The 26,414-nt window shown below is 46.1% G+C and overlaps 1 protein-coding gene across 2 annotated transcripts in view; it reads right to left on the bottom strand.

Moving 5' to 3' along the window:
• Positions 1 to 2,254: 2,254 nt before the first annotated feature.
• LOC142008039 (macrophage mannose receptor 1-like) overlaps positions 2,255 to 26,414 on the bottom strand; it is a 107,673-nt gene continuing 83,513 nt past the window's right edge. Inside the window, exons 26-30 of one of the 2 annotated variants that reach the window (XM_074984831.1) lie at positions 22,988 to 23,137; positions 14,342 to 14,458; positions 12,594 to 12,761; positions 5,171 to 5,212; positions 2,255 to 3,711 (exon numbers count right to left, since the gene is read on the bottom strand). In XM_074984831.1, the coding sequence (XP_074840932.1) occupies positions 3,458 to 3,711; positions 5,171 to 5,212; positions 12,594 to 12,761; positions 14,342 to 14,458; positions 22,988 to 23,137 (731 nt within the window). In that variant the 3' untranslated portion in view covers positions 2,255 to 3,457. The remainder of the gene's footprint in view (positions 3,712 to 5,170; positions 5,213 to 12,593; positions 12,762 to 14,341; positions 14,459 to 22,987; positions 23,138 to 26,414) is intronic. The other variant, XM_074984832.1, reaches the window with a different exon arrangement.

Genomic DNA, 26,414 nt, shown 5'->3' with positions numbered 1-26,414 from the left:
GGACTTACCAAACCTACCATTCACCTCACCTAGTGTCACCTTCAAGGGAAGCCAACTTTCTTTTCCTTCAGAATGATTCCCAGGGTTGCCAGAAGGTGCCCCGGTAGGGACACGTGCAGCCCAGCGGTAGTTTGTGGTGTCCTCACCCCTTTCCCTGGGATCTTCCCAACTTATATTGAGGTGTTGTGATATGCTAGAAATGGAATAAAAATAACAGGCACCAGGGTTTCAAATGTTCTCTTGGTTTTCATCTCTGATTAAAAGTGGCAGCGAACAACATAGATGAGGAAATTCTCTAACACGAGACTCCAAGTTCAAATAGTTCTGAATCAGAGTTTGACGACAAATCTAATTCATCTGCTGGTCCTTGCAATCCTGTAGCCATGGCAACAAATAGTAAAACTCTAAATTTAGTTGCTAAACAGGTGGCAGTGATGGAGGATGTGTCTGTTGTGTTGCATGCCCAAAAAGTCTAGGAGCCCACCCAAATCTTCAGTCCAAACCAGGACCTGGACTGGGTAAAAATCCTACAACTCACTGGCCGTGTCTACACTAGCCCCAAACTTTGAAATGGCCACGCAAATGGCCATTTCAAAGTTTACTAATGAAGTGCTGAAATACATATTCAGCGCCTCATTAGCATGTGGGCGGCCGCAGCACTTCGAAATTGACGCGCCTCGCCGCCGCACGGCTCGTCCCAACGGGGCTCCTTTTCGAAAGGACCCCACCTACTTCAAAGTCCCCTTATTCCCATCTGCTCCTGGGAATAAGGGGACTTCAAAGTAGCCAGGGTCCTTTCGAAAAGGAGCCCCGTTGGGACGAGCCGTGCGGCGGCGAGGCGCGTCAATTTCGAAGTGCTGCGGCCGCCCACATGCTAATGAGGCGCTGAATATGTATTTCAGCACTTCATTAGTAAACTTTGAAATGGCCATTTGCGTGGCCATTTCGAAGTTTGGGGCTAGTATAGACATAGCCACTGTGAATCAGGCCCTATTGGAGTACCATACCTCCATCATATTGGAAAGGTAAAAAAAATTTTACAGACAAGGTGACTCAGCTGAAATGAAACCAATACACAGAACAAGCCAAAGTAGCTATCCTGTCAAAAATAATGCAAATACCGCATAAATCCCTTCATCACTTTCATCTGCGACTAAGTGCAATTTGGGATAGCCATGTGGCATTGAATTCCAAGGGGACACAGTACCTATGTCTGCTAGTTAACAATTCTCTTCCATATTTGCAGGAAAAGGGTCATTATGCACATCCATTAAAAAAAAAAGAAAAGAAAAAAACAAAACACTCCCTACTTCCACCAACTCCTTAAGTCAGGCACTGGACCTGTTAGACAAGGCCCATTTACAGGAAACCTCACGGCAGCATTGGGGGTCCCCATAAGCCACACTGGGGGCAGGGAGGTGGCTGGGGTGCAAAGCCTTGCTGGCAGCCCCAGCCCTGGGAACCCTGGAGGTGGAGGGGGAGGGGATGGGGAAGAGAAACAGCTGAATAACAGCTCCTCTTTGTTTTGTAAAAAAGGCACTGGATAGGACCTATTGAGAACACTGTGTTTGGACATCATTATTATAACTTCATAATTTTAGATCATATCGCATGTTAGTCAGAGGCCATTCTGCTGTTTTCCACAAACGCAGCAATGTTTTACTTGGGACTCGTAGTAGAAGCCAGCCTATAAATTTCTGACCATTTTGAATGGGCCTCAACTACGACCAAAATCACAAAACCATAAAATGTAGGATTAGAAAGGACCTTCATATGCCATATAGCCCAGTCATCTTTACTAAGGCAGGACCAAGGTCATAGAAGAATCCCTAGATTCTAGCTGAAGAGTTCTGTGGCCTATGTTCCTCAAGTAAAACTCTCACCCCAAATTAATTTCTTAGAGTACAGGTTCTCTCTTCAGGTCTCCTTCCCTGTAAGACTCCTGATACTGCTTGGAGCAGAGCTTTGCTGCAACTTCTAAGAGCTCTCTTGCTCTTACAGAGACCAGTGCTATGGAAAGGCAAAATAAGATTGATAGCCATAAGACAATTTGGGGACTGAACAGAACACCGAAAGTCTCAGGGTGCCATCCAGCTGGCCACAATAAAACATACACCCAAGATAAACAGAAATTGTTGGCATATTCATCTTCTTTTTCTGCTTTGGTAGCTAGACTTAGCTCTTTATTTACTGTTACCTTGCATGCTAACTCATATCACTAGATCACAGTGGTATTGCTCCAGGTCAGTATTGGTTAATGAATAACTTTATTTTTCCTATAGTTTCAAAGTTTAAAAATGTAATATTATTTAAAATGCATAGTCTGTTACTGTTTATTTCACAGAACTAAAGTTGAATGCATAAACAAAGGAAACATTTAAATTTTCTTTTCACACATTCTTATCTATGTCAGGAGAAAATAACGCACATGATTTACATTTTACAAGATATACACAAATCAGATTATAAAATGATCATTTGAGAAGCTAAAGTTGCTGAAATATTTTCACTCTTTAAACTTTATAGAAAGAAATAGCTGATCCACTAGAGCAATAGGGATGACAGGCGCATTTAGCAAAATCATCATACTCTGTAGGCCAGGGTCTCTCTTACAAGGCTAAGTTTATGTGATGGAGAAAGAGTATCTAATAGGGTTTGTTTTGTGAGGATCATCGTGGCAGTTGTCCATTGCTAGTGCATGTTTAGAACATTCATAGTCAGTATCCTCCAACCAACAACAGCTATGCAAGTAAGCAGGGTGATGTTTCCACAGTCATCATCATCAGACAAGCCCCTGGGTGGGTGTGAAATGGAGAAGAAGCAGCAGTGTCCAATAAGGGCTAGTGGTAGTGTCTGTTAGCCACATTGCTCAGGTTTGACAGGCCTGCAACCCAATTATGGATAGCTCCTGAGTGGTGGAAATGGAGGGGAAGGAAACATGTTGTCTGAGATTACAGAACTGAAATTATGCTACAAAGCATTTTTAAACAAAATGTATTTAAATACAATGTCATCCCAACACCAAACCCTTGCAATGCAGTTTCGGGGAATATGTGAATTATGAACAGAATTACAAATGTGCTTTACTGAGCAGTATGGAGAGACTGTGCATTAATGTGAAACCTGAAAAATCAATAGGATGATGCAGGTGTGGTGAAGAAAAATTCTTGAAGGCTTATTCCCATTGGCTTGTGTTTCATGTTCATTTTAAGTGCATCTGTTTGTTCCGTTTCATGATTAGACAGCACTGTATTTTTCATAAGGAATGCTCTTGCTAATGTAGCTCTGGAATCTGCTTATGACATGAAGTGATTGCTGCTGCTAGTATGTTAGATAGGCAGATACTGAAAAGGTGACTGACAGGGTCTGTAGAGGAGAAAATAGCTTTGTCCTAAACCTTTAGTGAGTCCGTCTGCATAATTTTATTAAGACAATGCCTGTCTTTAATTAAATCATACTAGAGAGCAGCATGTTCATTTTGCTCAATGTTGACCACAAGATTCTTTGTGTCACTAGTTCCAGGAGCTTCGTCGCTGTTAAAATACAAGTTGTTCTCAAAGTTGTCATTTCTTAGCATGTGATTCTTTCTTCTCTTGTAGAAGAAATAGCCTGCAAGGCCACCTCCTGCTAGGATAAGGACCATCACGATAACTACAATCCCAGTTTTGCCGTTGCTAGGTTTAGAAGTATCTTCCATTTTCCCTGCTGTAACTTAATGCAAATAAAAACATTATTACATTGTTAGTCTTTAAAGTGCTACTTGACTGCTTTTTTCATTTTGATAGAATACAGACTAACATGGCTGTCTCTCTGTCATTAATTCAAATAAATTAGTAGTAACCACATCACTGGCATCTGATTATAGAAAACAATCCTGTACTTAGAACTAGTAATTTATTTGTATGCATAAATACTTTATCATCTCCAAATAATTAGTGACTCACAATGCAGAAGGTAAAATCAAAAAGCATATGGAACAGCTTAATTTTATAAAATTTGAAAGAAAATTTCAATCCAATTAAAAGGAAGAATTCTGTATTTAGACCTAATGGGGTATATTATGGATGCTTTGTTATCAAGTAAAGATCATTTATCATCTAAAATTATATGATGTGATATTATAATATAAAATATGACAATCTTATATAATATATAAGAATGCATGGCTCTCAAACCTTTTTTGTGGACCACTTGAAAATTGCTGAGGGTCTCAGTGGGCCACTTAGTCATTTGTACGGTTAGCTAACTACCTCCTATTTCCCTCACATCACCCCACTGACCCTCCCATCTACCCTTCATTCCATCCAAGGCCACCACCCCACCTTACATGTCCATAGTCCAGCCACCTATTTAGTGGAACCACACCTGTGACCCACTAATTAGATGGGCAGCCCTTCATTCTTTCATGTGTTGCTGCCCAGGTGCACACCTTAGAAGGATCTATTTGCCAATCACCTGAATGTAGTTTGCAGACCACTAGTGGTCCATGAACCAGTCTGAGAACCTCTGTACAGTAGACCCTTGTTTTGCATGGACTTGACTTATCTGATTTCACATTAATGAGAGTCAAGTCCTACTTTATTGTATCTTGCCTCTCTGCTTACCCTTGCACTGCTGGCCAGCTCAGGGGCTCCTTGAGGCAGCTCCTGACTTGCAGCTGCCCAGCACTGCATGGCTGGGGGCAGAGAGGGGCAGGCACTGGTGGAGCCACCTGGATCCAAGCCACGCCACCACCAGAGCAGCCCAGGGACCAACCCATGCCATGGCTGGAGCTGCCCAGGGCTCCAGAGCTGCCACCGCCAGAGCAGCCCTGGGGCAAACCTGTCCCACGAAAGGAGCTTCCCAGTGCTCCATCACTGTGGCTGGAGCTGCCACCACTGGAGCAGCCCCAGGGTCAACCCATGCCTTGGCTAGAGCTGCTGCTGCCCAAGCAGCCCCAGGGCCAAGCCACACCGTGGCTGGGGGGCAGCAGGAGCAATGTGGGTGCCCCAGCCACCCACTTCCCCCAGTTAGGGAAATTCCAGGAATCTCCCCAAAGCACCCCCGCCCCAATTTACGCAAAATTTGATTTACTTGGAGGTTGCCCAGGACTCAACCACCACATAAATCAATGGTTTAGTGTACTAATGGTTTTATTTTTCTTCATATATTTGAAATAAAGTTGTCCTACCTGTCTCCTTTGAGGGCTTCACAGTTGGTTGCACTTCAAGAGCTGTAAAACAAAACAAAAAATAGTTGCTCAGGCTCTTTAAAAGTCTTCACTATGTGCAGAAAATTGTACAATAACACCAGTCTAGACCATAAAACTTGCCACAGGTGGACCACTCTCTGGTCTGGCAACATTGCTCCTCGGTAAAAGACCCTGGGCGTGGAGGGGCAGGTTGCCAGCCACAAGAAGGAGGGCGAGAGCAGGGGCCAGAGCAGAGCAGACCAGAGACCTGTGGCAGCAGTGCAGGGGCCAGGGCTGGAGCCCTAGTGGCAGCACAGAGCCAGTGCGATTGTTGGAGCTCCATGGCAGGAGCTAGCACCAGGGCCACCCAGAACACAGCAGAGGGGCAAGGAGGAGGGAGGGGTGCTGAAGCAGCGGCTTGGGGACCAGTGGAAGGGGACATCCGTGGTCTGGCAAATTCTCATTTGGGACCAGTCAGGTTCTGACCGTGCCGGACCAGGGAGATGCGACCTGTACCCTTTTTTGCCTGTATAGACCCATGGACTTTTCTGGTACTGAATAAATGCAGCAATTCACTTCACAGTGCAGCTTGTAGGACTGTGGCCTTTGAATCTAATCCTGCATACAATTACAACCGGAAACAGCGATTACTACTCTAAGGAAGTCATAGTAGGGATTATATCTACTTACAGGGTTGTGAACTACATGACACCTTTCTATTACAGCCACATCTGCACTAGGCAGTGCTTTTGAAATTCCAGGCCCTCTTTCGAAACAGAGCATGGAGCGTCTGCACACACCGCGCCCTCTTTCAAAAGGGAAACAAAGGAAATGTGCCCCAGCTTTCGAAGTGGCTCTTCCAAACGTGAAATAGGAAAAGGCCGCCCTTTCCAAAGGCTCTTTTAAAAGAAGATGTGTGTAGATGCTCTTTGAAAGAGTGGGTCCACCAAGGCACCAGCCAGCTGGGACATGGAGATGTGTTGCCCAGCGCCTGTGGAGCTCCATGGTCTGTGTGTCCAGCAGCCCTTAAAGCTGCATGGATCCTGAAACCACTTTGCAGGAAGCCAAGAGCATGCAGGCAGCAGCCTTTACATGTGCTACCCCTGAACGGCCCAGTGAGACCTCCAGCAGCTCCCAAAGCAGCATGGCCAGTACCCAGCCACAAAAGGAGCCCCATGGCCCACCTTTGAGCATGCCCGGGGCTCTCAGGGGTCCAGCCGGGGGCTGGGGGCGGGAAAGCGAGCCTCTTCATGGACTGAGCGTGAGCTCAGAGACCTCCTGGGCCTCTGGCACAGGGAGAAGGTCCTCCGTGAAATGGGGACAAAGCGTCGGAACATGGACACCCCTGCCCAGCTGGCTGAGGGCGTGTCCTCCCATGGCCACCCTGTCAGGAGCAAGGTCAAGGAGCTGCGACAGGGATGTGCCCAGGCTAGGGACTCGCCCAGCCAGTCGGGGCAGCATCTGCCTCCTGTCCCTTCTATAAGGAGCTGGGGGGCTTCCCCGGGTGTAGGGACACCACCTCCCTGCCCACTGTACTTGACTCTGCTGCTGAGGATCCTCACCCTGGGGACAACAAGGAGCTGGCACTTGCATCCAGTCCCAACACACCAGAGCCAGAGCCAGAGCCAGAGCCAGAGCCAGAGCCAGAGCCAGAGCGGTTCAGCAAAGAGGGTGAGCTGGTCATTGACCACACCTCCAGCCATGCCTCAGCCAGCCAGGCATCCCCTGATCTTGGTGGTGGACCCTCAGGTAAGTACCCGACAGGGCACACACCCCAGATCACAGGGCGGAGGCTCCATACCTTCCAAAGGGCCCCCACATCTCCTGCAGACCCTGGCTGACCACAGCCCAGCTGCGCTGTGGCCCTTGGGATGGCATCATGGTTGCCAGTGGCCTTCAGCACCTGCTCCCATGGATAGTGCCATAGCCTGCTCCCAGGGGGAGGGTGTGGGTGGGGCCAGACCTCACAAGAGGTTTGCCTTGAGGGAGCCAGGGACCCTTGTTGCCACCATGGTCCGTTGGATGGGGGATGAGGAGCCGCTGCCCATGGGGGGATGGGGTGTGTGGCCCACAGGGCAGGAGTCAGGACTCATGGCCTGTCCCTCTCTTCTTTTCCATTCTTGCAGCTGTGCCATCAGAGGGCCAGGAGAGCCCAGCACACTCCGTGGTCCTGGACAGTGCCCCAGAGGCGAGGGACAGCGACTGGGCAGCCCCACCACAAGGATCAGGGGGTTCCCCGCTCCAAGAGGAGCCAGAGGCGGGCCACCGAGGACCTCCAGCTCACCGCCTCTGACCTGTGCCAGGTGCAGGTGGTGGAGCAGTGCCTCTGCCTGAAGGAGGCTGAAGTGACCTGGCGGCCTGGGCAGAGTGGATGGGCACCCGAGACATGTGGCAGGCACCATCAGGGAGCTTCTGGCCTCATTTCCTCCTCTTGCAGCCTCGTCTGCTGCCCCTCCCGCCGGCCCACCTGCTGGCAGCCCCACTTGACAGCCCCCTTGAAGAAGCCCCCATCACGGTTGATCCCCAGCTGAGGTGAAACCCCAGCCCTACCTCCCTATCCTTCCACCTTCATCCCAGCCCCACTGGGGACCCAGAACTTGGGGTGTTGCAGATCCCAGGGGTGGCATGGCTCTAAGTCCTCCACCCCTTCCCTGCAGTAAGGACCCCACCGCAAAAGGAGCACCCATGTCCCCTGCCCTGTTGTAAATATAGTTTGCCCCCATTCCCAATGTAAATAGTTCAATGTTTCTGTTTTATCAAAACAAAAAGCAGTCAAGTAGCACTTTAAAGACTAGCAAAATAATTTATTAGGTGAGCTTTCGTGGGACAGACCCACAAGTGGGTCTGTCCCACGAAAGCTCACCTAATAAACTATTTTGCTAGTCTTTAAAGTGCTACTTGACAGCTTTTTGTTTTGATAGTGTATAGACTAGCACGGCTTCCTCTCTGTTTCTGTTTTATGTTCATGTTAATAACCACAGGATTTTGTTATAAGGAATATATACTTTATTTAGCTCACATCCCTATGTATTTTGTGCTCAGTTGGGTGGGTGGAGACAGGGGGTAAGTAGGGTGGAGGGGAGTGTAGGGGGCAGCCCACTGGGAGTGGTTGGGGCTGTGACCATTGAGGCCCCTCAGCAAAATGCTCATGCAGGGCCTCCTGTATGCGGACCCTGTCCTGGTAGATCTGGTGGCTTGAGGCAGCAGCTGACTGTGGGCAGCCTGGGCCAGACTTGGCCCCCTACCTGGGGGATGTTCATGAGGCGCACCTCCAAGTGTGCCAGGAGACAGTGCCACTGGCCCTTTAAATGCCTGAAGGTGTTCTCCACCATGTGTTGGGCTTCATTTAGCTGGGCGTTGAAGCACTCCTGGCTGGAGCTGGGGTGGCCCAGAGAGGGCCACATGAGCCAGGCCTGGAGGGGATAGGAAGCATCCCCCACCATGCACAGGGGGCCATGGTGTCCCCAAGTGGTCTCTCCCTGTGAGGCATGTAAATCCCTGCCTCCTTGAGGTGACAGACCAGAGTTTCTGAATACCTGAGCACCATTGGTGCAGCTAGGCCAGCCTACCCCACGTAGATGTCCTGAAACCAGCCCCTGCTGTCCACCATGGCCTGCGGCACCACAGAGTGATAGCCCTTCCTCTTGATATATTGGACCCCGCTGTGTTCTGGGCTGCAGATCGGGGTATGGATCCTGTTGAGGCCGCTGAAACAGTTCGGGAACCTGACCACTGCGAAGCCAGCGATGGCCATGTCCCAGGCCCCCAAGCAAATCATCCTCTGCAGTGGCATGGCACTCAATGCCCAAACCAACTGCATGAGATGGAGGACATAGGCACCCATTAGGGCATGTGGGGTGTGCCAGGCCTCCCGACTCCCTGTCCTACTTCCAGCTCCCTGTCCCCAATGGGTCCCCTTTCTTGAGATCCCCCATGCCTCCTTACCTCCATGATGACTGCCCCAACTGTGGCCTTGCCCATGCCAACCTGTTGGCCGACGGAGTGGTAGCTGTCTGGAGTGGTCAGCTTCCTGACAGCTATCACGACCCTTGTCTTGACGGGAGGGGTGCCGCATCTGAGTGCCCTGGTGTCTCAGAGCAGGGGGCAGCCACTGGCAGAGCCCCAGGAAGGTCTGTTGCCTCAGCATTACGGAGCTGTGGGGGTGGTCAGCAGAAACCCAAGGGAGCATACCGAAGGAGTCATGGGTCCAGGGGGTCCATGACCATGCCATTTGGCACAGCCCCCAGCAGGAGGTGAAGGGTGGCTGCCAGTGCTGTGGACAGCAGGGCAACACCCTGCTGGTGACAGCCAGAAGCATCTCCAGCTGCTGCTGCTGCTCCACATTTTGCCCTGTGAACACTTGTGGCTGCTGAGCTCATGGCAGCTCTGCAGGACTCGTGCTGTGCCGGGTGAAGGTGTTGTGAGGGGGAGCCTTTAAATGAGTGGCTTGCTGCTCTCCCGGAAGGGCTTAACCACCATCCAACATGTCCGTGGTTTTTCCCGGCCCTTTCTTTCGAAAGGGCACTTGGGACAGTGTATATGCTCTCTTTCAAAAGAGCAGACAGCTTTTTTGAATGGGCGGGTTGGAAGCGCCAGCCTCTGCTCATGTGTGGACGCTATATTTCAAAACAGCGTCTTTTAATTCATCTTTTCGAAAGGGGGCCTTTCAAAATTGCACTCTAGTGTAGACGTAGCTTATTTGTAACAGCACATTCCTGGCTATTTGTCAAATAAAGATCAGCTACATGCATACATACAATGGAAATATTTCCACAGTGCTCTATAACTGCGTAGAAATTACATAACCCTGAACAGTGGAAAATATTCAGTTAAAGGTAGACTGCAGTTACAGATATATGTTGTGTAGTCTCAAAACTGCTTTTTTCTTGAACATGCTGTCAGTTTCATATTTATTCTGTTTTATAAAATGGGGAATTAACACAGCCTTGCAAAATTTGACTTATTCACTCACCTAGGGCTATTATTTATGTTAATATGTAAACAAAATGTCACTCATTTTCTATTGTAATCACCACATTGAAGTATGGGTGAGCACATTTTGTGGAAAGTCTGTTACATTTCCGTGACAATTTTAAAGGCTGTTTACATAATTTAAAAACATGTTGTGTCATCAGCAGTCAGGAGTAAGTCAGATGATTGTGAACACAACTCCATAAAAGGATAATGGGATTTCATATAGAGGAACCAGGCACATTCAAATACTGAATGCATTATGCAACAGCTGGTGCCTGTTTGCAAGAAACATTCGCTTGTGGTACAGTGCGAGAGAAATGCCCCCTTGGTGTACTCTGGTCCTTCCTCACCTTGGGGGATGAGATAAGCCATGGCAAATCTCAAAAGACTCAGCTGAATTTTTCTGATAGAAAAATTTGAATTAAGCAGGAAATGTTGCAAAACCAGGCACTTTCATTCAATGCCTGTTTCTTCCTGGTTAACCTGTATCAGAAATACAGAAGAGATAACACTTTGTGGTGTTTTCTCCTTCACGATGAAATCAAGAGCTGTGGAGGTGTGCAGGAACGATACAAAATAAGTTAATTCAAGTATTTAGTTCCTCAAAAAAAATTGGTTCTGTTTAAATAATGGGTGAATTTTCCAGATAGTGCTTGTGTTACTTTAAGTTATGCAGCCACCTTTAATTAGGGCAGCGGGCACTATCTCCACCAAGTAGGATGAAGCAAATTAATATTGGTCCCCAGGAGATGGAAATGGTAGAGTACCACGCTTTCTGAACACTACTAATGACACTGAGATACTGGAGTACAGTAAATCCTCAGTTTAATGGGCTAATGGGGGGAAGAGGTGTCCATTAATGCTAAAAGTCCATTAAATTCAAATGGTTATGACAAGGTCCTGGCTGAGATGATTTAGTTGGGGTTGATCCTGCTTGAAGCAGGGGGCTGGACTCAATGGCCTCCTGAGGTCCCTTCCAGCCCTGTGACTCTGTTATACTGTGGGATGACGCGCTGACCTTCCCAGCCCATCACTCACTCCTGTCCTCTGTCCTGCCTCTCCTCTTCTCTCCGCCTGCCCCATTCTTCCCCTCACACCTCTATCTCCCTCTCCCAATTACCAGGAGAGGAGCTGAATGCCAGCCTGACTCCTTCCGCCTCCTGCAGCTCTCGGCGTGGTCAGCGCTGTACCTCCTCCATCCCCCACCTCTGAGCCACGCAGGTGAAGCTAGAGTGCGGCTGCCTCCCCCAGCCTGCCAGCGGGCAGCAGCGTCCCGCACCGCAGCTGCTCAGTGCCACTGCAGGCAGCAGTGGCCAGGCACTGACATGCTCCAGGCACACGGGGCTGTGGGAGAAGAGCTCCCAGGCCCCACCACAGTGCCCGTCCCCACCCCCCCACAGTTCCTCCAGCCCCAGCAACTCCGGCAGCAGTAGCTCTAGTGAGTCACCAGCATTTATTTGAGGGGGAGGGGCTGGCAGCCAGTGTCCTTTATTTCTGAAGTCCATTACATGGGGATCCATTAAATGGAGGCTTTACGGTACATGGACATGATTCCACAGGTATCAGAGAGGTAGCCCTGTTAATCTGTATCTTTGAGAGCAACAAGAAGTCCTCTGGCACCTTATAGACTAACAGATATCTTGGAGCATAAGCTTTCGTGGGCAAAGACCCGCTTCGTCAGACGTCTGATGAAGCGGGTCTTTGCCCACGAAAGCTTATGCTCCAAGATATCTGTTAGTCTATAAAGTGTCACAGGACTTCTTGTTGTTCACATGATGCCAGAGGACAGGCTTGCTTCTGATTTGCTCCTGAAACTGCCCATTCCATTATTTCAAGGACTTTCTAAATTGTGTACACTTAGACTAATGCTATTTTCTTTTCCCTGATCACATTTTCTTTCTCCAAGTTACCTATCTTCCCTAAGCGTGTTTCAGGAAAGAATATCCTTACAGTACAAAGAAGTGGAGATTAATGAATATTCATTTCCTGTAAACAGCAGCAAAGAGTGTATGTCTGAAAGAAGAGCACATGAAAATGAGCTTTAGGCTAAGATTTAAATGTCTAATCTTCAGGACAAAGTTATCAGGAATGGGCCAAATTCTGTGTGCAAAAATGCAATCCTAATAGTGTTGCGTGCAACTGTATGCACAGGTATTGTAACCACTTGGGTAATGTTGCAAGTATAAGCACAAATTTCCTTACCTGCATGAATTCATTTCTGGAAACAGGGCTTGGCCATTCATTTTTTCTAGACCTGGCCACCTGGCCACCTACTTTTTGACAGTGTGGCATTTTTTTCATGCCATGTATGTGTATATTGTGTATAAAAACACAAATGATAGCTATCACAAATGTACTCTGTGAAGCCCGTATGCACTGAAAGTCTGCATACTATAAGCATTACTAATTAAACAAATCCATGAAAGCAATACATTAACTCTTCACTTACCTTTTGGTTTTTTACAAATATATCCTTTGTAGGAAGAGCAATAAATATTATTCCAGTACCCAGAATTTGCATACATTTCAACGCAGTGCTCATTTTGTTGACTTGAGGGTTCTCCTACATTCCAGTAGACAAAATCCACTGCAGTGTTGTCTAGCCACAACCACTGTCCTAATGTTGATTAGAAATACATGGAATATTAAACACCAGTTTCGTGGTTATTCATTTTTGACAATGAGAATAAAAATATTCAAGGGCGCTTCAGAGAATGCTTCACATTTCTATAGTTTTTTAAAAATGCCAGGAAAAAAGAGGTGTGTGCTTTTGAGAGATGTGGAGGCTTCAGAACAGTCAACTTGTTACAATTTTTGTAGATTACTTGAGAAAGGCAAGGTCAGGGACAGTATCCCTCACAATGTCATCCATTTTATTATTTTGTTTAGTCTTACTGCAGTGATAATTGACTGAAAGAAATCATTCTGCTTCTCTGAAATGCCCTTATCTTCTGTGATTTACAAGTTATTTATTTTATTACCTTTTACTGAACAAAATCCTACATACCCTTTTCTGATTTCCATTTTTCATTTTCTTTGCCATAGTTTATGTTCCTTGCTATTGACTTCATCCGAGTTGGATTTCCATTTTCTGACTGAATATCTGTTTACTTGAATACATCTTTTAACCTTTGTTATTTAGCCATTATAAGACCTTTTGTTTGTTTGCCTGGCTGTTTCTTTTTTCTCAGAGATGTGTGCTTTTCATTACCTTTAAATAATGTTTCAACAACTTTTGCGCTGAGTCTGAATATTTTCTTAGTTTTGACTTAAAAGACTGTATAACTAACTTCCTCATTTCTTTGAAATTCCTCCCACAAAGTGCTAGATATTCATACTTTTCCCTGAACATGTTAAATTAAATCAGTGACTGTTTAGTGATGCATCTGTAGTTAGTTCTTGAATCAGTTCCTGTTTGTTCCTTAAGACAAAACGCCAGAATGGCTTCCTTCTTTGTACTCTATAATGATGTGCTCCAAGAGGCAATCAACCCTTTAAGATGTCAAGCAATTACTTTTCTAAACCTTATTTGTTCATCACTGGCCAGTTTACAAGCCATTATTCCTTTTAATCACACTCTGATCTTCATCCTTATTTGATTTTTCAAATGAAAGCAGAACATAATGTAGTGATCAACATCAAATATTTTGAGACTGGACTGTTTCATGGGAAATTTCTACTTTTTGTTTGTTTTAAGTCAATTTAGGAAAAGAAAAAAAATCAAAATTATCAATTTTCTTCATATAAAGAACCTCTCTCATCTGGCACCCTTGGGACCTGACCAGTGCTGGATGAGAGAATTTTTCTGTATGATGGGAGGTCAACATTTTCTAGCACATAAGCAACACTTCCACTACTTATTGGGCTCTTAGAAGACATTTAGGGTAAATTACAGCTAAATAACAGCACTGAACACTGAGAGCCAAGACTGGCAGCTGTAAACAAGCTTTTGAGGGACCACAGGAAACTTGGCAGCACCCACGATAAGTGGCCATCCAGCTAACTAAATTCTTGCCAGTTTATGGAGTTTGCTGGATGAGAGAGTTCCAGATTAGAGAGGTTCAGTAAAACATACAATATGTTTCCTTTCCTGCTTTATCTGATCATGTACTTCAACAAAGTATAATGTGAAATATTTAACATCAGTGTATCTTTATGACAAATATTGGTCTGGGAATAAGTACAGGAAAGCATTACCATCCACGTTTCTGTACATTCCCGTCCAAAATGTTGAAGATTTTGATTCAAGCGGTTCTATGTGGTGTGCCAGAAAGTTGGCTTCAGCCAAATTGTCCATGGAAACCAAAGAGGCACCTATAGAGTGTAAGGAAACAAACATGATAGAGATGAGGTAAAAATGGAATATATTCTTCTGGTTGGGGGTGCCTGGCCTTTTTTCAAACATGAGGAGTTTTAAATCAATTACCATATGTGGTCCCATATTTTGCCACTAATTTTTGTGCCCAGCTTCCAGTGAAAACAATGGAAATCATTGCAGGATATGGTCCTGTAATTTGTTTTTTCTTCAGAGTAAATATTTCTTTTCTACCCCAACATCTGTACTGATTACTTACATCATACTGGTATGCGTGCACTCTTACCCTTTACAAGACATTTGCACATGAAATTTTTGAACCCATAAGTTTTGCTAGCAAATAAGTTGAATTTCTTCACTGTTGATCTTCATTATCAGATAATTTATGAGAGCCCGATATTGTAGTATGGTAAATAGAAAAGGAGAAAGGAGCATTTATCCCAAGAAATGTTATCACCAGACCGGTTGGGGCCTATTCTTCTGCTGCCAGGTGGCCAGGCCTTCTTGTAGTCCAGTGATGGGAAAACTTTGCCTTTGTCCCCTGTGTCAAAGATACCTGGTGTTCCAACACTGCCAGGAACAAATTGCTGAGGAGGGCTCTTAGTTACAAGAGAATTCTTTCACAGCTATCTGCCTACATAATTAGGGTCTCACTGATCACTATATTTGGGGTTGCAAAGGAATTTACCCCCAAGTCAGATTAGCAGTGACTCGGGGGGGTGGGGGGAGGGAACAACCGGTCACCTTTTTTGGCAGTGTAGGTCCCTTGGAAATTTCAACTAATGTAAATGGTGGATTCTCTGTCACTTGAAGTGTTTACACCATGGTGTCTACTCTAGCAATTTCTTTTGAAAGGTCCTGTGGAGCATCTACATATAAAAAGTGTTCTTTCAAAAGTAAATGGAAAGAATGTGGTGCTCCTTTCGAAATCACTCTTCCTTCCCTGTTTCAGGAACAGTGCCCCCTTTGAAAGCGCCATTCAAAAGAAAATGTGTGTAGACATTGCGCTGGCCCTTTTTCTCCAAAAGAGCAGTCCTCATGAGGCCTGATTTTTTTGATCCCTGGCCTGTTCTCTCAAAAGAGCAGAGTCCACATGGTGTCTCTGGCCGTATCTACACTAGCCAAAAACTTCAAAATTGCCATGCAAATAGCCATTTCGAAGTTTACTAATGAAGCAGTAGTAGTAGGCATCCTTCAGTCTGCATAGACTATGGATCGCGCCCTTTAAAGTTTCAATTGAGGACTTCATTTACAGCGTCTATTGTGACTATGAAGACCCACACAAGAGTGACAGTCCTTCCTGCATCTCTTGCAGATGTGGTGGGTGTCTGGCAAGTCCTTAGTGTGCTTTCTGTGCGCTCACTTCTCCTCTGCTAGCTGTCTGATCTTCATCTCGCCCTTCTGAAGGCACTTGTGTAACCCCTGCCTCCATCTGCTGTGGTCGTCTGCTAGTTCTTCCCAGTTGTCCAGCTCGACGTCTACCTCTCTGAGGTCTCTCTTGCAGACATCTTTGTAACGCAACTGGGGGTGTCCGGGAGGTCTTTTGCCAGAGGCTAGCTCACCATACAGGATGTCTTTTGGAATCCTTCCATCATTCATCCTGTGGACGTGGCCAAGCCAGCTGAGCCAATGCTGCCTGAGGAGGGTGTGCATGGCTGGGATTCCAGCTTGCTCGAGGACAGCGGTGTTGGTCACTCTGTCCTTCCATGATATTCCAAGGATGCACCTGAGGCAGCGCAAGTGGAAGATGTTCAGCCTCTTTTCCTGGCGGGCATACAGGGTCCAAGTCTCGCTGCCATAAAGGAGGGTGCTGAGGGTGCAGGCTCTGTAGACTTGCATTTTGGTGTGAGTGTACAGCTTGTTGTTATTTCACACTCTCTTGCTGAGTCTGGACAGAGCTGTGGCCGCTTTTCCGATCCTCCTATTTAGCTCAGTGTCCAATGACAGGGTGTCAGTGATGGTGGACCCGAGGTAAACGAACTCGTGGACGACCTCTAACGTATAGTTGTCAATGCTGATTGATGGGGATTCAGCAACATCCTGACCGAGTACGTTTGTCTTCTTTAGGCTGATGGTAAGCCCAAAGTCCTTGCACGCTTTGGAGAACTGATCCAGCAGTTTTTGGAGCTGGTCTTCTGTGTGAGACACTACGGCAGCATCGTCTGCGAACAGCATGTCTCTGATGAGGACTTCCCGCACCTTAGTCTTAGCTTTCAGCCTTGCAAGGTTAAACAGTTTCCCATCAGATCTTGTGTGCAGCAAGATGCCCTCTGTTGAGGATCCAAAGGCATGCTTCAGGAGGAGTGCGAAGAAGATCCCAAACAATGTTGGAGCAAGCATGCATCCTTGTTTGACGCCGCTCCTGATTCTGAAAGCATCCGATAATGCGCCGTCATATTGGATGGTTCCTCTCATGTCTTCGTGGAACGATGGGTGAAAGTCTGTCTGTGCAGCTGTGTTATTTTGCAGAGAAGGGCAGTTTGATCAGCTGCCTGGGTGCCTGAGTTTGTGCTGTGCAGAGAAGAGCAGTTTGCAAGGTGTGAACTGGGGGAGTTCCCTGCCAGGTGAGCCTTCAAGGGCTGATTAGACTGGAGGCAAGGCTTTGAGCCAGGCCTGACCAGCTAGCAGCTCTCTCTATAAGAAGGGAGCTCTCAGCGAACAGGGGGCAGCAGCTAACAGGGAAGGGAGTTTGCCGAGGGAGAAGCCCCATGTTTGTTGTCCTTTTCAGGAATGGTGTTCCACCTGTGCCCTGCAAGGCAGCACTATCAGGAAAAGGAGTCTTGAGAGAAGAGCCTGAAGAGTGATGGGGGAAGGTGGACCTGGAGGCACAGAGAGCAGCTGGGGGGAGAGGGGCCAGTGCAGTGAGGAGGGCAGACATGGGAGCAGATGGGGGTAGTGGGTTGGGGAAGGTCCTATGGTGTTGGTAGCTGGGGTGAAGGGCGGCGAAAGGTGGGGAGAAGGGTCCTGGGGATATGAGGTCATTGCTCTGCAGGGAGCTATGGTGACTCGTGGTAACAGGGAGGTATGAAGTAGTGGGATCCTTAACCACATTCTCCACACCCCACTGCCTTGTGGGTTATCCTGGGAAGGAGAAAGGCTAAGGGAGTAAACCCTGACAGAAAATCCGGAGTGGAGTCCGAAGGCGGTTCAGTGTCAACTTCTGGCACTGTCCCGGCAACTCCTGCAGCTGAGCTGGTACCAGACGTGGAGGTGATCCTCTCCTTTGGACTATATCAGTAAAGCCGAGAGGGGGACACTAGTTTCTGGGCAGCCCAGTGTCTCCATAATAAGTGCCCAGGCTCGTGCCCGGAGAGGTACTCCGGCATCACTGAACAGCGTTGCAACAACACAGGAGGCAACAGATACCGGTTATAAGCTCTTGCTCGATTGGCGTAGAGAACGAGCACCAGGGGTTGCCTTTGACGGTGGAAGAGATCCTCGCATCTCACTGGACAGTCACCACCCGCCTCAAGCTGGGCAGCCCCCAGCCAATAGGGTACTGTCCCGCCACAGTTCACCTGCCTCACTGGGTGCATGAGGCTTAAGGTTCCTGAACCTGACAAGTGACTGAAATTTGGGCACCAGGCAAACCAATAAGAAAATCAACAAGAAATGAGAAACATCAACAATTTAAGCTTGCTTGCTGGAATGTGCGGACCATGCTGACCGGCTTGACTGAAGATCTTCAGGCCATCAGTGACACCCGAAAGACCGCTGTCATCAACGAGGAACTGAAGAGGCTCCGAGCTGATATCGCTGCACTGCAAGAGACGCGACTCGCAGATTCGGGATCTCTAAAGGAAAAGGACTACACCTTTTTCTGGCAGGGTAAAGCCCAAGAAGAACCCAGACAGCATGGTGTTGGCTTTGCTGTCAGAAACACCCTTCTACAAATGGTGGATTTAGTCATGGGCAGATCAGAAAAACTTCTTCGGATCACGCTTCAAACTTGTGCCGGTCCTGTCCACCTGATCAGCGCTTATGCTCCAACCCTGTACGCCACACCAGAAGTAAAAGACAAGTTCTATGACGTGCTTAGTGCTGCTGTAGTGCAAATACCTGCTCATGAACAACTGTACATCTTGGGTGACTTCAATGCAAGAGTTGGAGCTGATTGGGCCTCATGGCCTTCCTGCTTAGGACACTTCGGTGTGGGAAAAATGAATGACAATGGACAGCATCTCCTTGAACTGTGCACGTACCACAATCTGTGCATCACAAACACGTTCTTCCGAACGAAGCCACAGCACAGAGTGTCGTGGAGACACCCATGCTCGAAGCACTGGCATCAACTAGACGTGGTCATCACTAGGCATAATAACCTCAAAAACGTCCTTCTGACACGCAGCTATCATAGTGCTGACTGTGGTACAGATCACTCGCTAGTTTGCTCCAAGCTCAAGCTGAGACCCAAGAAGCTGTACCGCTCTAAACCTGCTGGAAGGCTCCGCATTGACACCAGAAAGACGGCAAACTCGGAGAAAGCTGAAAAGTTCAGAGACACCCTCCAGGAAAATCTGCGCAGCAGCCCTAGGGGCGCCGATGCGACATCCAAATGGCAACATCTGAGGGATACAGTTTACAACACGGCCTTGTTGGTGTTTGGAAGAAGAGCTAGAAACACAAACGACTGGTTCGAAGCTAACTCCGATGAGATGATTCCAGTCATTGAAAAGAAACGTGCTGCACTCCTGGAGTACAAACGCTCATCGAGCCAGAGTACCCAGCAAGCACTTAGAGCAGCCAGAAGAACAGTATAGCAGACAGCCAGGCGCTGTGCCAACAACCACTGGCTCCAGCTATGCAGCAGCATCCAGACCTGTGCCGACTTTGGTAATCTCAGAGGAATGTACAGGGGTATGAGGAAGGCATTAGGACCCACCCAGAACAAGATGGCACCTCTGAAATCCAAATCTGGTGAAGTCATTGCTGACAAAGCCAATCAGATGGAGCGCTGGGTTGAGCACTACTCCGAGCTGTACTCACGCGAGAACTTTGTGGTTGACGCAGCCCTCGATGCCATCGAGCTCCTCCCAGTAATGGACGAACTGGATCAAGAACCGACTGTGGATGAACTGAAGAGAGCCATCGACAGCATTGCAGCAGGAAAGGCCCCTGGTCAGGATGGTATACCACCAAAGGTAATCACATGTGCCACGGACACACTCCTGGAACCCCTACATGAGCTACTGTGCCTGTGCTGGAAAGAGGGTGAGGTTCCACAGGATATGTGCGACGCTAACATTGTAACGTTGTATAAGAACAAAGGAGACAGAAGCGACTGCAACAACTACCGTGGAATCTCCCTCCTAAGCGTCACTGGTAAACTGTTTGCTCGCGTCATCCTTGGCAGACTCCAGAAGATTGCTGAGAGGGTGTACCCCGAATCGCAGTGCGGATTCCATGCAGAGAGGTCTACCGTTGACATGGTCTTCTCTCTAAGGCAGCTGCAGGAGAAGTGCAGGGAGCAGAGGAAGCCACTCTACATAGCCTTCATCGACCTGACCAAGGCCTTTGACTTGGTCAGCAAGAATGGTCTGTTCAAACTGCTCCACAAGATAGGCTGTCCTCCATGGTTACTAATGAAGCACTGAAATACATATTCAGCGCCTCAGTAGCATGCGGGTGGCTGCGGCACTTTGAAATTGACGCGGCTTGCTGCCATGTGTCTCATCCAGACGGGGCTCCTTTTCGAAAGGACCCCAGCTACTTCGAAGTCCACTTATTCCCATCTGCTCACAGGAATAAGAGGACTTCGAAGTAGGCGGGGTCCTTTCAAAAAGGAGCCCCGTCTGGACGAGCCGCGTGGTGGCAAGCCGCGTTAATTCTGAAGTGCAGCAGCCGCCTGCATGCTAATGAGGTGCTGAATATGTATTTCAGCGCTTCATTAGTAAACTTCGAAATGGCCATTTGCATGGCCATTTCAAAGTTTTTGGCTAGTGTTGACGTCGCCTCTCTTTTGAAGGAGAAGATCACTCTTTTGATCTGCTTTTTTGTGTGTGGACACACTCTTTCGAAAGAGTTTCTTTCAGAAGAGATCTTCTGGATGGGTTTCTTTCGAAAGATCTCTGTAGTGCAAACATAGCCCATGATTTGAGGACTTCAGTGAATCAAGCAGAAACTTGAAGTTTATTTCTTCAGTAGGTGGGTGAGGTTCTGTGGCCTGCAACAGGCTGGAGGTCAGAGTAGATTAGATAATCACAATGACCCCTTCTGACTCTAGAGTCTCTGAGGCTGCAGTCTACACGTGCTGCTTCTTCCAGAAGTGGCGTGGTAATGAGCCGTCCGGAAGATGCTAATGAGGTGAGGATGTAAATTTCCCGCACCTCATTAGCATATGGGCACATGATTCGGAGTCCAGAAAAAGCTCTTCCAGACTCCAAAATACATGTGCAGATGTGCGGCCTGTGGGCATCTTCTGGAAGGAAACCTTCCTTCTGGAAGTCCCTTCTTCCTCAAAATTTTGGGAAAGAAGGGGCTTCCAGAAGGAGAGTTTCCTGCCAGAAGATTCCTGTGGACCACACATCCGCATGTGTATTTTGGTGGCTGGAAGAAGCTCTTCCAAACTCCAAATTATGTGCCCATATGCTAATAAGGCATGGGAAATTTGCATCCATGCCTCATTAGCATCTTCTGGATGGCTCATTACCATGCTGTTTCCAGAAGAAGCAGCATGTGTAGATGTAGCCTAAGTCTCTAAGCATTCCTGAAGAGCTATTCCAAAATAGTTTATTTCAAAATAACACAGCTGCACACAAAATGCATTTCAAAAGAGCACTTAGCTTTTTCAAAATACAGAACGTACACTCGTACAGCTTATTTCGCAATAGAGGCTTATTTTAAAAAAATGCTCTATTCCCTGTCCTACCAGTACCTATTTTGAAATAGGCACTATTCCTTGTAGCATGACGTTCACCAATTTTGAAATAAGCCAACCACTATTTTGAAATTATCTTGAAATAGCTGTTGCATTGTGTAGATGCTAGAATAGTTATTTCAAAATAACTTTGGTGTGTAAACCAACCCTGAGTCTGTGTCTCAGCAGGTTGACATGTGAGAAAGAGTTGAAGTGAAATGTTTCTCCAAAGAGTGTTTGCAAGATTTTAGCTGCTTAGCAAGAATTCTCACAAGGTTTCTTACATTTGCAAGAGGTATTTGCAAATTGTAGAAAGACAGATAGAATTTGGCTAGTAGTTATTAGCTGTTCGTATTATGCCAAATCCCTTTATCAGTGGGGAATTAGCAAGATGCTGAATGGGCAATGAATGACTATAAAATACAGGAAGCCCAGAGCGTGAGAAGTGACAGTATCAGAGGAGTAGCTGAGCTAGTCCGTATCTTCCTGCTGTTCTTTAAAGGAGTGACGATATATTTATATCCCAAATATAAAAACACTTGGATCTTTAGCCTTCTGTGCCACTCTTATTACAAGCAGATTTCAAAAACACTTGCACAAATGCAGAAGTGGAAAAGGACTTTGAAATGTTTAGGTACATCATGCAAGCAATTAAATCTGTATCATTTTGAGGCTATCAGTTTTTGTACTTTTAATATCCTTCTACCAAGCAACAAATGTCTAGAGTCTGACGGAATGGCTTCCCAGAGGAGGGGAAAAAACAACCAGTGATGCGGAATCTGACTACATTCTACTGTAATTTGTTACCTTATACATACACCATTCTAGAACTTTGGAGGGATAACAGCAGGTAGGAAATACTTTCTCTTAGGGATCCTTCACCTAACACCAATGCCTGTTTCTCAAGTAGCAACTCTGCCTCAAGAGCTAGAGACCAAAACAGAGAACATATTTTCCTACTGCCTGCACAGTTCCTTCTAGCCTGAAACCTGCATAACCAAACTAACAGTACACAGTATGTTGTTCCTTATGTAATACTTGCTCTCATGTTAAGAAAAAGAACTTGGAAAACTGTGTGTAACTAGGCCACCTGGTGACACCTCTCAAACATCAAATATGCTACAACCAGCATTATGCATTTCTGTTTTCAAAGGGACACCAGGAAATCATGCTTGGTAATTTAATCAAATTATTATTCCAATTATGATACAAACAGGCTGCTCTAAATTAAAAAGCACAAAACAAAACCAAAGAATTCATTTAACCATTCCTTTGTAATTTTAGAAATTCAAATACAATGGCTGCTTTAACTAGTACATGAGGATCAGATATTAAAACTTAGTGTACCTAAAAATTCACTTCCCCACACAATGAAATTACTAAAAGTAAATAATGGTCCCAATTTACTAGCACATTATCCCAGTCAGGTTTTTGTAATTCTATTCATTCAATGGCATATAACTGAAGTAACTCAGTGGCCAATCCATCCAACAGTGTAAATGATGTAAAATGTATTTTAAAGAACACAAAACAAATTATTGATGCTGACAAGGAATGTGTCTTGAAATGGTGCTAAATACTCACACACCCATAGCCAATGATATATTCACATTGCTATACAAACAATGTGCGTTCAGTATGTATCTTACCTCTAATTTCAAAGAGCACTCACCTAATCGAAGGCATTCTAAGGATGCCTGGGCCCAGTTTCTTGTTGATGTAGCCTCAATGAAGTAGCAGTGCCCTCGGAAAGGGATCCAACTAATATGTTGTGATTCAGGGCACTTTCCTGGCAGCTGGGGAGGCTCAGTGGGGGCTTTTACTGTTTTTAAAAAGGGATGTAGTTTATGATTAATAAAATATTTTGATGAACAAGTTTCTCTCACTTTTACCATGAGTAACACACTCTCATCTGATACCAGGAAATTCTTATAAGAGCTGTTTAATTGTAAGATAGTCTTTTAAATTCTGTCTTGCTTGTTACTTTGCCATAGCAGAAAAATCTCACACTGGTGAACGATTATGTTACAGCTGCATTTTATGGTCTAAACACCTAATTCAGCAAAGCCCATAAGTACATGGGGTTTTTTTGAGCACTTTCATACGTCCATTCCTACTGACCAAACACACTTAAGAATTAAAGCAAGTCCCATGTTTAGAGCTTTGCTGAAATAGAAACTAAATTTGGTCAGATCGGGCCATAACTCCAGTGCTCCTCTTGAACCAAGAGAGGAGTTCAGTTCACATCAATGGCCTTTCAGGAGCAGATGAAGAGAGCACAGCATAGGCCAAAATTAACAACTGACCAACTACGGCAAATAAAAAAAATGTTTAAATCTGAGACAAAGAAGAGAATATATACTGTATAACCTAAAAATCAGGAATGCATTTAAGTTTTAAACAAAGTATTCTAGGTCAAAAAAAGTGTTTGTATTTTACTTAACTACAAAGACCTGAATTCAGGATTTTCTCTTTTCCCTGGCAATAGCTGTTATTTCAATTGTCAGGCCATTAGGGGAAAAAATGATCCCTCAAGGTTTGTCAGGTAAATAAATGGATTTTCAAATATTTTGGTTAAAATTATAATGATTTTACAGTCTTCCACTGCACAATACACTGTGATAATGACCTGTGTTATAAATAGTCTTTAAAATCTTTCTAATTAAAATGTTTTTGTTCTTTATCAGTGGTAATTTTTTGGAGTATTGCAGAGAGGTTTAGCTTCTTACTGCCATTAAAGAATAACTAATTAAAACATGAAAAAGACAAGGTGGTTTAAGGCAATAGCTTTTGCTGGACCAACTTCTGATGGTAAGAGACTCAAGCTTTTAAGACCAACAGAATAAAAAGATATTACCTCAACCACCTTGTCTCTCTAATATACTGAGACCAACATGACTATAACAGTGCACACTTAGAACATAACTATTTCAAAATACATCTGTTGTCCTTCTGGCATAGGGGGCTGGAGACAAGGGGGGTTTTGCTGGCAAAGGCACATCTACACAACCTGTTTACTGCCGGTAGCAGCTTCTGCTGGCAGAGAGATCATGTGTGGCTATGCTAATTAGCCACACAATTATGTTAATGAGTGGCCATTTGCAATTGTGAGACTGCTCATTAGCATGAAGCTGCTGGCAGTACTCCTCCACATAGACCCAGCCTACAAGGCATAATGCCTTCAACAGATTTCGGTCCGCAAAACAGCCATGTAAACATCCCCGGGGCCTCTCTCAACAGACAGGGCATCCACAACAATGGACAGCCCTGTCTGCTGTGCTTCTGGGTGCCTGTTTTGTGGAGTGAGCAGCCAGCTACTCTGTCGACAGAGCAGAGTGCTCTCCGGATTTGTTTTGTACCTGGCTGCATGCTGTCAACAGAAGTTGTGTCTGGAAACCTCTTCAAACAGTGACTTCTGTCGACAGAATGTTGTAGTGTAACCATAGCCCATAGTGTCCTGTTCATCTCTTAACAAGAGTGCCGTCTTTACATGTCATTTGTGTACACCACTGCCCTCTGCTGGGTATATTTATCTTAGTCAAATTAGTCTCCAATATGCTTTCTTCAATTGTTCTATGTATGCTATAGTCCATTAAACATTCATAGTACACTCTTAGGCTGCATCTACACTACAAGATAAGAAATCAATTTTAATAAAATTGATTTTAACTATGAGTTTTATCCATTCAACTTTGAGCATCTTCACCTTTCCACATGCTCCACAAAAAATTGACTTACTGATGCCATACACAAGTAGCTTAAATCGAGCTTAAATCATGCGCTACTGCACTGTATTGTGGGAACCTATCCCACAATTCCCTAAGCCTCATTGCATTCTGGCCCCACAAGTAGATGTGGGTATATGACGCCATCTTCCCACATTTCATTCCTCTCTCTCTCCTGCCATATTAAGTACGTTTAAGTAGACACGGGTGCTACATTGAAACAGAGGGCCTAGGTTTTATTTTGGGCTTGGATATTGACTTATGTCTCCTGGGAAAGAGGACTAAGTAGACACGGCTGCTACACTGAAACTCAAATGAATCATCAGTAATGGCCCACAGCGGCTAAAAGACAGTACAGTTTTCGCAGCCACAAAAATTGTGACCGCCCACAGAGGCACTTTCAGGAGCTTGAATCTGGATTTAGGCCACCTGCAAAAGAAGATCCTTATGCTTAAGTAGACACGGTCGTGACACTGAAACTCAAATGAATCATCAGTAATGGGCCAGGATGGCTAAAAGACAGTACACAGTTGACAGCCACAGAAACTGTGGCCACCCACGGAGGGCCTTTCAAGAAACTGAATCGGGATTTAGACCTCCTACCAAAGAAGACCCTTATGTCTAAGTAGACATGGTTGCTACACTGAAACTTGAATGATTCATCAGGCTAAAAGACCTTACAGCCAGGTTTACACCTGGAAAAGAAGGTCCTTAGGACAAGAATATTTCCCACTGCAAGCCTTACTTCGACAACTGTGTAATTGTATAGCTAATACATTGCCTTCATTGAGACATACGTGACTTGGGGTGGCTACAAAAGCCCCAGCTACAGACAGACCCTGAAAAGCATGACCGCCAAGGGAGATGTCCCCCAGGTGGCTACACAACCTCTGGCTACAGCCAGCCCTCACCAATTGTGACTGCCAAGGGAGACACCCCTGGGGAGGCTACAAGGCCCCCAGCTACAGCCAGCCCCCCAAAATCGTCACTGCCAGGGACACACCCCCCAGGTAGCTACAAGACACCCAACCACAGCCAGCCCTCAAAAAACATGACCATCGAGGAAGATGCCCCCCAGGTGGCTACATCCAGCCCCTCAAAATTGTGACCCTCACCACGCACAATCTGTCTAGCACCTTGAACAGCACACCCCTTTATTGGTTCGGGGTCAAGCCACGTGATGCAGCTGAATGCGGGAATGTTCCAGACTGTGTGGCACCTCCGGAGGTAGGGAAGGGAGGGCTTCTGAGGGCAGGACTACATGTAAATGGCTGAAAAGAAGTTTCTTGTACTACCAGACAAGCACAGCCCCCCACGCACAGCCTAGCTGACACACGGTAAGGGGGCCAGCAGCTGGCGCCAAGCAGCGCAGGA

This window comes from Carettochelys insculpta, chromosome 2 (genome assembly GCF_033958435.1).
Source record: "Carettochelys insculpta isolate YL-2023 chromosome 2, ASM3395843v1, whole genome shotgun sequence".
NCBI lineage: Eukaryota > Metazoa > Chordata > Testudines > Carettochelyidae > Carettochelys > Carettochelys insculpta.
Note: the sequence above shows the minus strand (reverse complement) of the source record. Positions and strands in the feature narration are given on the sequence as shown.